Source organism: Stigmatopora nigra, chromosome 1, assembly GCF_051989575.1.
Source record: "Stigmatopora nigra isolate UIUO_SnigA chromosome 1, RoL_Snig_1.1, whole genome shotgun sequence".
Lineage (NCBI taxonomy): Eukaryota > Metazoa > Chordata > Actinopteri > Syngnathiformes > Syngnathidae > Stigmatopora > Stigmatopora nigra.
The window spans coordinates 26931899-26944466 of record NC_135508.1 but is presented as its reverse complement, the minus strand read 5'-3'; the positions used below and the strand labels follow the sequence as shown (position 1 = coordinate 26944466).

The 12568-nt window shown below is 39.8% G+C and overlaps 1 protein-coding gene across 1 annotated transcript in view; it reads right to left on the bottom strand.

Annotated features, from left to right (window-relative positions):
• LOC144194052 (signal peptide, CUB and EGF-like domain-containing protein 2) overlaps positions 1 to 9045 on the bottom strand; it is a gene marked incomplete at its 3' end in the record, with an annotated part of 49702 nt that extends 40657 nt beyond the window's left edge. The window contains exons 1-3 of the mRNA XM_077712859.1: positions 8633 to 9045; positions 5305 to 5404; positions 2110 to 2235 (exon numbers count right to left, since the gene is read on the bottom strand). Of these exons, the coding sequence (XP_077568985.1) occupies positions 2110 to 2235; positions 5305 to 5404; positions 8633 to 8650 (244 nt within the window). The remainder of the gene's footprint in view (positions 1 to 2109; positions 2236 to 5304; positions 5405 to 8632) is intronic.
• Between the last annotated feature and the right edge of the window lie 3523 nt (positions 9046 to 12568).

The window sequence follows — 12568 nt, the reverse complement described above, 5'->3', positions numbered from 1 at the left end:
TAGAAAGGCCAAGGTAGGGCTAATGTCTATGTAAAGCAAGAAGAGACACATATTATTTATTCTTTTTTTTAATTTTCTGAACCGCTTATACTCACAAGGGTCGCAAGGGGTGCTGAAGCCTATCCCATATAAATAAAGGCTTCAGGTGGGAGATTGATTATTGCAGTGATATGTGGTCCACATTATCCGCGAAACTGGACGTAAGACAGTACATGCCTTGTGAATTGAACACTCTAAATTGCCCCTATGTATGAGTGTGAGAGAATGGTTGTCGGTCTCCTCATGCCCTGCGATCGGCTGACCACCGACCGATTCAGGGTGTCCCCGCCTATGGCCCAAAGTCACCTGGTAGAGGCTCCAGCATCCCCAGCGACCCTATTGAGGATAAAACGGTTCAGAAAATGAATGAGCATGGCTAATTGTGCTGACGTAAAGAAATACTATTGGAGGTGGCGTTATTGAGTCACAAGACTTTGAGTTGAATTGAAATCGCCAATTTTTTTAGCTGTAATTTTAAAGGCTAAAACTAAAAGAAAAACATGTCGTGTCCACATTGAATACAATACTTGATAAGTCTTTCACTTTATCAGTTTAATCAAAGTATTTAGCCATAAAATCATCATCGACCGCTGCCAACCGTCCCAATCAAAAATGGAATGCATGTGTATGATCACACCCAATTTTTGGTGCGAAAGGCAGAGCTGCCAACCTCTGTCGATCCCCATTTCAGGAGTACCCTTGTCCCATTTTTTCGGAGTGAATGAGATTCACTCAAAATCATTATAAAATCTAAAAAAAATACATAGGATAATTTAAATCAAACTGTTATTATCTCAGCTCATCTAATTTTCTGAACCGCTTTAACCTCGTTAGGGAAGCGGGGGTTATGGAACCTATCCCAGCTGACTCCAGGCCAGAGGCAGGGGACTCCCTGAATTGGTGGCCAGCCGATCGCAGGCCACAAGGAGACGGACAACCATGCACACTCACACCCATACCTTCGGGCAATTTAGAGTGTCCATGCATGTCTTTACGATGTGAGAGGAAACTCCACACAGATGGACATGACCAGGACCCAAGAGCTGTGAGGCCGAGGCGCTAGCCACTCGTGCCACCGGGCCACCCAGTGTTATTATTATGTTTTACATTGATTGAAATATTGTGTTTAGGCAAAAAAAATACAGTATAATGAAAATAAGTTTATCTTTGAGTCCTTCTACATGCGTTTTACAATCAGTAATTCCACCATGTGTCACGCTGAAGTTGCACTTGTGCAATGTGCAAATGTCGGTCCTTTTGGAGACGGCTTCAACATGGGATATTTCATCGAATGCAAACCAATAGAAGTTTCATTCAAATTGCCATCCATTTTGCTCTTACCCCAAGCAGGCATATTGATGAGACTTACCAGTGCTGTGTACGCCTTTTTCCTTTAGAACAAGCCCGGAAATGATAGGATTTGTTTCAAAACAAAAGACTAGTCGTTTAGTCAGCCTTAATAATACTTAATTCCCATATGAAAAAAAACAAAAACAAAAATGTTAAAGCAATAAAGCTACCTATGCAATCGATTCTGAATCGATTGCCATGCTGAAGTGGCACAAGACGAATCATTTGCCAGAACTTGAAACTCGGATGATTCAGAATGCACTCGTTTTACCGAATACATCCGGTTAATAGTGTGATTGTATCAAAGACGGAAGTACAATGTGGAAGCCGTGGCCATGTTGTGAATTTCGAGGCATTTCAATTGGAAATGTACATTTACGCAAAGGTTGCTTAAAAAAAATAAGTGACAACTTTTTGGGGATTTCCAGAGCTTAGGGAGGTTTGTCCCCAGTCCCAGAGTTTGTGTTGCTTGTTTCAGAGTTGGTATCTCTGAAAAGGGCTAAAAAAATTTGGGGACTTGACTAAACTTGTGTGACTTTTGGCACCGTAAAGTGAGACTCCCTTTGAACTTACTTCCACTCTGATAAATTCATAAGATTTTCTCACAAAACTCTCAAAGGCAAAATTCCCCCAATAAAAGGATAAGAATGCAGATACTGAAACACACATATATGCGCGTACACCTTTATGTACGCACTCACACTAAAATCACACACTCACCTAAACAATTGTGCCCATCATGTGTCAAGCGGAAGCCGTCATAGCATGTACACCTGTAATTGCCTGGGATGTTGATGCACTCATGGACACAGCCACCGTTGTATTCGGTCGCACACTCATCGACATCTACAGAAAACAAAAAAAGAAAAGGGAGTAAGAAAGCAGGCACTTTAACTTTTCAAACCTCTGATGGTCCATTCAGTAACTGGCTAATTTTGGTGAAGCACTGATGGTTGGGGTATGGAGGAATTCCTCAAGTTCCGTTACTCTGCTGGCTGCTTGAATTTGCACGTAAGCCGAATGTCACAGTTTAAGTCAGAATTCATGTCAGATTACTTCATATGAAGAAAGTTAAACATATTAAAATGTTAAAAAAACTAAGACACTGTGCTTAAAATTACTGCCGGAGGGTTTTCAATAGTTTGTTTGTAACTGAAAGCATGGATGGAACACAACCATGAGGCCAACAAAATGAAACCAACTTGCCCTCTCGTCCACCACTCCTTCTCTCACACCAGTCACACACGCCCTGCGTTCAGGGACAGCCCACAAAACACATCAAAATTGCACGATGAAACCTGCTTTGTTATATTACTCTACTTACTTTTAGGTTGCATTAATCAAAAATTATTTAACATTGACAATCAGTGATTGTCTGTGTGACCATGCAAGTGTATTGGCCGACGAGTGAGGCTTATTCGCGTGATGGTTTAATGTTGATCTGAATGTAAGCACAGGTGATAAGCCAAAATTTTAATTAATTCATTCATTTTCCGTGCGATTTATCTTTTCAAGGGGAGCGGGTGGTGCTGGAGACTATCCCAGCCAATATGTGTACGAGGTAGGGAAAACTATGACTTGGGGGCCATTCAATCGCAGGGCACCAGGAGACAGACAGCCATTCACACCACACTCATACATAGGGGCAATTTGATGTTATCCCAGCCAACCACGCATGTTTTTGGGATGTGGGAGGTGTACTTGGAGAAAACCCACACAAGCCCACGGAGAACATAGAAACTCCACACAGGAAGGTCTGTATCTGGAATTGAAAAATCGATCTCAGGAATGTGAGATCAATGCACTAACCATTCGGCCGCCGGTTTGCCCAAAAACTATATCATGATTTTTTAAGAAATAAAATCACTTTTTCTCAATTTTATCACATTTATTTTTTATATTATAAATTACGGAGGCCCGGTGGCACGAGCGGTTGTTACATCGGCCAGGTCACATCCACCTGTGTGAAGTTTGCATGTTCTCCTTGGGCCTGTGTGGGTTTCCTTCGGGTACTCCGGTTTCCTCCTACATTCCAAGAAGATGCACAGTAGGCTGATTGGAGACTCTAAATTGCCCTTAGGTATGGGTATGAGTGTGCTCGGTTGTCCGTCTCCTTGTGCCCTGCGATCGGCTGTCCACCGATTCTGGGTGTCCCCCACCTCTGGCCCGGAGTCAGCTAGGTTCAGGAAATGAGATGAGATTAGATGTATATTAAAGTTTATTTTATTGGTTTCCAACCACCGTCCCGTGCTGCGAGAGAGGGTCCCTTGTGCCATTGGAACTTATCTGCCTATAAGTCAATCATACATTGGAATATAAAATATATTTTGATGTATGAGATCTACATGTTGACAATATTAATGATATATTATTATCATATCACACACACTCATCTGAATGCAGTATATCTTCACCGATGTGCGTTGGTATTTGTCTTTTCTCTTCTTTTATGATATCACGCTTAATTTCTATATTTTTTTGGGCCGAACCTAGAATACGCCACTTTCTTCTTTGGGACCAGAGTGCAAAAAATGTGGGTGAAAAAGAAAAAAAAAAGGAGGCAATCACAATGAAGTAGCTAGGCAGGAACTAAGGTGCTGGCTGCTAAATAGCAAGCGAGGCATGGTCATCGGGAGGTTGAAAGGTCACCAAAACACTACTTCTAATACTGCTAAAAATACCAAATTATTGTCTATCTATACAAGCACTATGGGAATGTTCCAAACATTACAAATGGTAAAATAAAAGTAACAAAAAGGAAATATCTAAAATGCATAAATAACATCACAAAATGTATTCACGAGTGTGGCAACTTAAGAAATGTGTCACAAAAACAAGGAGCAGAAGCTCACGTTTACAGAAAGATGGCAGATTGGTTTGACACAGAGTGAGATTGTCTGTTATGATTATGATGATGGCTGCAGGGCTCCATTGAGGAGACCAGAACACGATGGATTGCGAACAGTACGCAAAAGCACTCAGCACTTGCTTGCCCATTTAGGCTCTATGATCTTGGTCGCTCAGTTTCTCTTTGACGCTGCCGCTCTCAAGGCTTAATTGGACTTGACAGTAGAGTGATGGGACCGAGACAAAGAACACTCTCTGCTCTTCAAGTAACCTCTTCCCACACATCAACGGAATTCACTAAACTCAGCACAAAATTACCCACTCCTCTTTTAATGAACACACATTTTCTGTAGATTCTTCTCCATTACTTTTAGGCAGTCTTCAGGCTTCCAATGTCATAATAGAAGATTTGGACAACCCGAAAATGTTTGTAATCATGAAATGTAGACGACCTTCCAAAAAATAATGCCAAACGTGCAGATAAAATTCGTTTAGAGCAATGTACAAAACACAGATAGTGAATGGCCTACATTAGAAAGATGGTTGCACAGTACACATCAAATCACGCATTGCTTAGACCACTAATAATGGTGAAAGAATTTTTTTGACACAACTTAAAAGTGTAGTCTCTAAAGTGACAAATGTGAATGTCAGTCGGTATGATTGAGACGCGTACATCACATAAAACCTGATACACTTGAAACAGGTGAAAAATAGCTAAGAAAATAGGCACACATTATTCATAATTCTGTACCTGTTCTCTCTCACTGCTGATGAAGCCGATTCACTTAGCTTCACTATTGTTGCTATACACATTGGAATGGTTAGCCAATGTGCGACAATGTGAGATAATCCTAGCTATTCATATTTGATTCATTCGTTTTCTGAAGCGCTTTATCCACACTTGGGTCGCAGAGGGGGGCTGGAGCCTATCCCTCTTGACTTCGGCCCAGAGGCGGGGAAAACCCTGAATCGGTGGCCAGCCGATTGCAGAGCACAAGGAGACGGACAACCATTCACACTCACACTCATACCTAGCGACAATTCAGAGTGATCCAATCAGCCTACCATGCATGTTTTTGGAATGTGGGTGGAGGAAACCAGAGTACCAGGAGAAAATGCACGCAGGCTTGGGAATAAAATGAAAACTCCCCACAGGTGGACCGACCTGGATTTGAAAAAAAAGTGAAAGCGTTTCAATTGAGACTAAACTTTCTTACAAAGGGTTAAAATAAGCAACCAGAAATAGAGAAACAAAAATGGATAGAAATGTAACTAGATTTAAATGTTATGCCTGACTATTGAAAAAATATTGATTACAAAAGTTTTATGGGAGATGATAGACAAACTAAAAAGACAATGGAATGTTACTTTTAATTTAAAAAAACTACTAGATTGGGGGATTTTGAATTTTAAACAACAGTTTAATATGCAACACGATACACATTATTGAATGAATTGGGACTTCTTGATTAGTATGCATTTTATAAGTAATGGCTAAAAATATTAAATCTGACGAACAGGGGGTGGTTACATTTCAACGGGTTCAGTTCAATTAAGAATTATTAATGTATACATTTGTTTCTGGATATTAATCGATGTGAATGTAACTATTGCAGACAACGGAAAAGCTGTTTTCCTGAGGAGAAATCAGCCTTTTGCTTTTTGTATTTTTCCTATTTTTAGTATGCTTAGTTAATTTGTGTAATTGCAGGAAAGAAAAAAAAAACAAATATAGTTCCCGGTCTTAACAAGAAGGCAATGATCATAATAGAATACCAGCTAGCATATTTAATTTTGATTGATAAGACATTTAGATTTTCCCAAACTATACTTATGGAATAAATGAGATTGTTGTGATTTTTGTTCATTGGTGTATTAAGCCCAGATACATAGTTGTATGCATATGTAAAGCACATACTAAAGGCAATGACAGAATCAGTAGAGGAAATGCCAGAGCAGATGTAGCAGCTAAAGAAACAGCACAAACACTTACTGCAAAGTATAAACAACAACAACAAAAAACGAGTGAATCCGATAAACAGTATTAATTGACAGGCAAAACATTACACCACAGAAAAAAAAGATGCATGGATACATGAAGGCACAGAACAGTCTGCAGACGGCCTGTCCACAGCTAAGGGCTTATCGTGCTTACCAGAGAATGTATTCCAAATGGTAGCAAACTGAGCCATGGAAAGTCCCATGTCTCAACAGGGGGGATGATGGACATGGTACAGCATGTGTTCCATGTGCCAACAGGTCCAAATAACTATAACTATTTAATTTTTTTATAGGGACTGGTAGAGAGAACAAATGGTACAATAAAACTAAGGCTTTAGAAAACCTTGGAAGAGCTAACGAAGCCATGGCCAGAATGTCTGTCACTGGTCAAAACATATATGAGGATAGTACCAACTTGCTCGGGATTAACACCTTTTGAGATATTTCATGGAAGACCATGACAACTTCCCCTTGGGGAAGTTGAAACATGGCAAGAGACTAAGGGTGAAGCAGATCCACTCATAGAGTGGGTGGAGAGAAACATCTCCAAAGAACATGTAAGCTGCCGTTATCCCCTTTGTCTCCCTTACAGGAGGTGGTGAAGCCAGGTGACCAGATCCTGATCCGAGTCATGAAAAGGAAGTCCTCTCCACACTGGGAAGGCCCATTTGTGGTTCAACTCACTACCCCCACAGTAGTAAAGATAGCTGAAATGTCTACGTGGATTCACCAATCTCAGGTCAAGGTAGTTTGAGAGATAGGTACTGAGTAGACTGTAAGTCGGACGGTGCCGAAACTCCTTGTCCGTGAAAAACAGATCTGACGTCTGCTCACCTGCCACGAGCACCCCTCACTTAACAATGACCTCCCAAAAACTGTGCAACCACACCAAACAGAAGCCAAAATGAAAGCAGTTCCCACCCCCCTCATCTCAGTAACTGTACTGTCAGTGGCAGCCTGGGTGTTGCTGAATGCCCCGCCCAGAGATTCGAGCTAGAAAACGAGATGGTGCCGTACTCCTGTCACAGAGAAAAGTGAAGTGGAATGAGAAGAATAATCTAATAAACTACCATGAAGAAAATATGTGGTATAATTCCATGGTGTTCCAGAAGAAACTGACTGGTGTGAATGAATGTTGTTATGCGTAAAGTATGTTTGATTTTTTTGAATTTCAGGTTTTGTAACTTAGAATGTTTTTCATATGCTGAGTTTCCTAACCTAAATATTTGGTATGGGTAGGCATTCATAAGTATAAGTATCACTATAATTGAAGTGCTCTACATACTTCACTTCACATCTACTTGTAACTTCACTGTTCCAACCGGGATCCTCTCATTTACCCTCATTCCGTCTTCCGCTTGACATTAGGAAAATGGCGGAAGACAGAGTACTGTCATTCAACTGAGGAGCTCGTGTGAGGGTGCATTTTTATCAGAAATGGGAGTACCGTGCAACGGCACTTATTTGAAAAAATATAACTTGCTCGGCGAATTTGACGCCAGAGAGCCCCACCGAAGGGGGATTTTTTGGGGGAGAAATGCAAGTCCCGGGCGACGTTATGGTGGATGGCATCGGCCTTGTCCAAAAATAGACCATTCTGGCCGGCAAGGATGGCGGGTCGTTGAGGCGACGCAACGAGGAAGTTTAATTTGTCCACCATTCGGCCGGTGGCGCATGCCAGGGGCGTTGGCCGAGCATCCGCTGACAGGTGCCGTTGACATCGGCCGGCGATATGGTGGTGCATGCCATTAGTAATAATGGGAGTGATCCTACTTGTTCGTTTATCAGACCATGTCTGGTCTACATTAAACACAGTGATCGAGGGATTACTGTACTAAGGAACGGCCTGCTAACATTAAACCTGTCATTGATGAAGGCTGAATTATGCAAATACTTGACCAAAGCTTCACAAATTAATCTTGAATAGCCCACAGGCAAGAAGCTGTGGATGCCAGACAGCCAATGATAAAAACAGAAAGCATTGATATTCACTTTGTAATAAGACAATAATATTTTATGGAATATATTGATCCAAAGTGTTAGGGTTTGGGAGGTCAAAAAGGCTTGAAACTCCTAGATGGGAATCCCCCTGACTACTTGGCAGTTCATCTGACTAGCATTTCAGCTACAGTCTTAATTCTCTCCAACATGTGTATAGAGGAAATTTACTGCTACATTTTATTTTGTCATAAAGGAGCACTGGGCGCCTTGCTTTTCTAATCTTCTGTCAACATATCACTCCCTCACTTTGCTCTCATGGCTAACTTTGAGGGAGGCTATAACGGGTGTGGGCTCTTTACAATACCAGTTATCACCACGATAGCACCGGGACCGATGGATTGTTGCACTAACAAAGTACGTGTAGAAGAGTTAACAAAATGGAAAGGTTTACCTTCACAATGTTTCCCATCCCCTTTGTAACCTGACTTGCAGATACATTTGTAGGATTTCAGTGTGTTCTGGCAGATGGCATCTATGCTGCAATTGTCAAGTGCCTCTGCACATTCGTCCACATCTAGAAAGAAAAGAAAGTTGTTAAATAAATTCTGCCCAAAAAAGAAAAATCACAGTCTCAAAGTGTATTTATTGATGAGGATTGACTTGCACGGCTTTCAAGTGTTGATTAATTGTATGAAAACGTCTTATACCAATAAGGAGATTTAGAACCTTTAAAATGAAATTTCCTCCAGCAAACAGGTCAGCAATCTTTTCAAACTTGAACTTCTTGCGTGCATCTTTTGGACAACTTCTCAACACAAAAAAATAAAAACTAAGATATTATTTTGATCGTGACAACCTCCCCTTGCAGTTATATCGACTTGACATCTATCTAGTGACAGTCTTTTAATACGTCAGGATAAAAAGGACCACAAGCAGTATGCTGCAGTATGCATGTGGTCTTTTTTTACAGTATTATAGCAAGAAAACAGCATTGAAAGAATTACTAATTAATTGTACAGTAATCTCTCGATTATCACAGTTTATGTAGACCAGGCATGGCGGTGATAATCGAAAAATCACAAACTAGGGTCACCCCTATTATAACTACCTTTTTTTCTTCAGTGCTGAGTCCTAGTAGCTACAGTGGGTTTCGCTTACGAGTTTCAGCGTGGATTACACATTTTTATGACCTTCAAAAAAAATTAATAATAATTGTGTGTGCGGGTGTGCGGATGCATGTGTGTATGTGTCATGGTTTACCTTCACCCTGCATAAGGTACTAAAGAGGGAAATTAGCCCCCAGCTCCAATCTTGCATATTTTCAGATATATGCTCATTAACATAAATATAAACGTGTTCATTAATATGTGATGCCCCTTATTAAATAAATACAATACAGGTTGAAGAGGATACTTGATGAATAAGTTTGTTGTATATGAACAGTAAAGATTAAAGAAAACAAATCATCCAGCAATTGGGTAATATTCATCATTGCCTAGTGCCCGTTTAATGTATCTTTTTTTTGTAATTTCTTCTCCCAAACTTGAGTTACTTTAGGTATCACAATCATTATGCATTACGTTGTAACTGGGAGAGTGTCCTCTCTGTCATCTTGTCTGGACATGTACTTCAAAGCAAATGGACTGGTCACTCTTTATTCATTGGTCAGTGTAAAGCCCATCATAATTTGTCACTAATTACAAAAAAAATATTAATTATAATCATTCATCTGTTTCTTCCAGCCAAAACAACTCAAATCGTTCTTTAAAATGTTTACGAATTATAAATGCTCACAATGATTCCTTAAATTGAAAAATATTAGTGACAGTAATATTGAGTAAATTTCAAAACATTGCGATGTAAATTCGTACATACATTTTCTGAACCGCTGGAACCTATCACAGCTGACTCCAGGCCAGAGGCCGGGGACACCATAGGGGCAATTTAGAGTGTCCAATGAGTCTACCATGCATGAATGTGGGAGGAAACCAGAGTACCCGGAGGAATCCCACACAGACCCGAGGGGAACATGCCTACTCCACACAGGTGGACTGACCTGGATTTGAACCCAGGACCCCAGAGTTGTGAGGTCGGCACACTATTGTGATGTATTAAATAATGAAAATTCCTTGGCTTTAAAATTTCAAAAGAAGTTATGAAAAATATAACAAAGTACAAAACAAGTATATATTTTAAAAATGCCAAGACTCTGACATGACAAAAAGATTGTGGTGAAAGGCTGAGGTCATGGAGAAACCGAATCATAGAGAAAAAGGCAAGCTCAATTATTCATTCATTTCCAACACTGCTCATCCATGTCAGTGTCATGGGGTGCTGGAGCCTACCCCAGATGACTTCGGTTTGAAGGCAGACAACACCAGAACTGGTCGCCAATCAGTTGTCAGGACACAGAGACAGTGAACCATTCACACTCACAATCACACCGCCGCAAAGTAGGAACCGATTCCACACTGCCTGCGCCAAAGTCACGCCAAGTTACTGCTACAGCGTCAGTGACCTCACTGAGAAACAATGAGAATCAATTGACCAAAAAACAGTCAAACAAGACCAACATTTTTTATGAATCTCAAACAAGTAGCAAAGCCAAACTAAACAAAAAATGAAAAAATTAATCTCAACAGATGCTCCTATTTCCGAAATCTAACGTAGTGCAAATGTTGTCTGTGAGGAGGTACTAAAATTACTTGAGTTTACACTGCATTCTTAGTTCCGTGCACCGGTAATTAACATGTACGTTTTTTAAAGACTGGACCAAAGACCACAATTTCATGAGTAAACTAAATTACACACATTCAAATAAGAATTTCATGACAACAGGGGTGCTTTAAAGAACTGAAAAATCAAATGGGGACATGTGTTGCTAATTTGAGCTTGAATTGAATTGTTCCTTTTTAATAGTTCCAGTAATTGCTGCAGTCTATAGAAAGCTTAGAAATGGATTCAAGATGATGCATGGTCAGATCCGCCTTTACGGGATTCCTTATCAAGCTATTTTAGCTAACTCGCCTAGGTGTTCAGGATTACCCTGATGCGCACTGGGGAAGGACAGTTTAATAAGGATTACATAGCTTCCAATATCCACTCTTATCACAAGCCCTCTGCAGGAGCCGACCGATCCCACTGGCAAATGACCTGCAACCTAAACCCCCACGCTTTGCATTTGAGGACGCACCATCTGCTGGCATTGACAATGAAGAATGCTTACACAATCTTTATCATGAACTCAGATCCAGGATTATTTGCTCACAACTGTAATGGAAGCCCCAGCAGCAAAGTTTATCCTATGAAATTTTACTGCAGTTGAGTTTTTTTTTTTTTGGCAACAACATCAAGCTCCAAGGTAAGACAATATAGTGAGACCAATGTCCTTGGGCAGCCTGCTACATTCCTTTTTTAGAACTTTAGATTTTTCAGTAGATCATTTAAGTGATTTCATGATTAAGTGTTTAAAATCAGAAAGATTATCAAACCAAGTTTATCTGTAAAATAATGGTGTCTGTCATTTCAGAATTGGAAGACACCTTGGCTTTAAATGTCCCGAAAAGATACCACTTCTCTGCATATTTAGCGACAATGGCCAATAAACAATCATAGGCTTATTTATATTATTTTTCAGATCATATTTAACATTAAATGATGATTTACAATATTTGGCATAATTACAATAACACTTTCAAATATCCATGCTAGGTTTACTAATGCAGTCGTACCTCTACTTACGAAATTAATTAGTTCCAGAATTTTTTTATAAGTAGAGATATTTGTAAGTATAGCAGTACTTTATGTGAAAATTCAGTTATTCGTTCCACGGTTCTCACAAAACTATCAACTAAACCCTTAAAAATTGGCCAATGAGTCCCAAATTTGTAGGATAGGTATGACGACACAAGGGAGAGAGGAAATGATCGTAACATTATTTGATGAGCTTTTAGAATGAATAAGCATGCAAAATATATTTGTCTTGAAGTGCATGTGCACAAATATCAGGGAATTAAAGTAATGTAACTGAGGCAGAGAGCACACAATCACATGAACACTTATCTCATAAACATAAAATTAAGAATTCATATTACTTTGAACATTTTGTCTTTTTCATTAATATTTTATGATTTCTTTGGCATCTAGTTTTACACCCATTTTATTTATCACCACTGCTACTTACCTATTTGGATTTAAGTTCACCTTCGGCAGCAGCGCTTGTTGACGGACTTCTTGAAAAAAAATCTAAAGACATACCTTTGACGACTTGTAATAATACAGTGTTCCCCGCTACTTCGCAGTTCAGCTACCGCGGACTCAGCGTCGCAGATTTTTTTGGGAAAAAAAAATACCAATATTACATTGAAACTTTTTTTTTTTTTTGTTA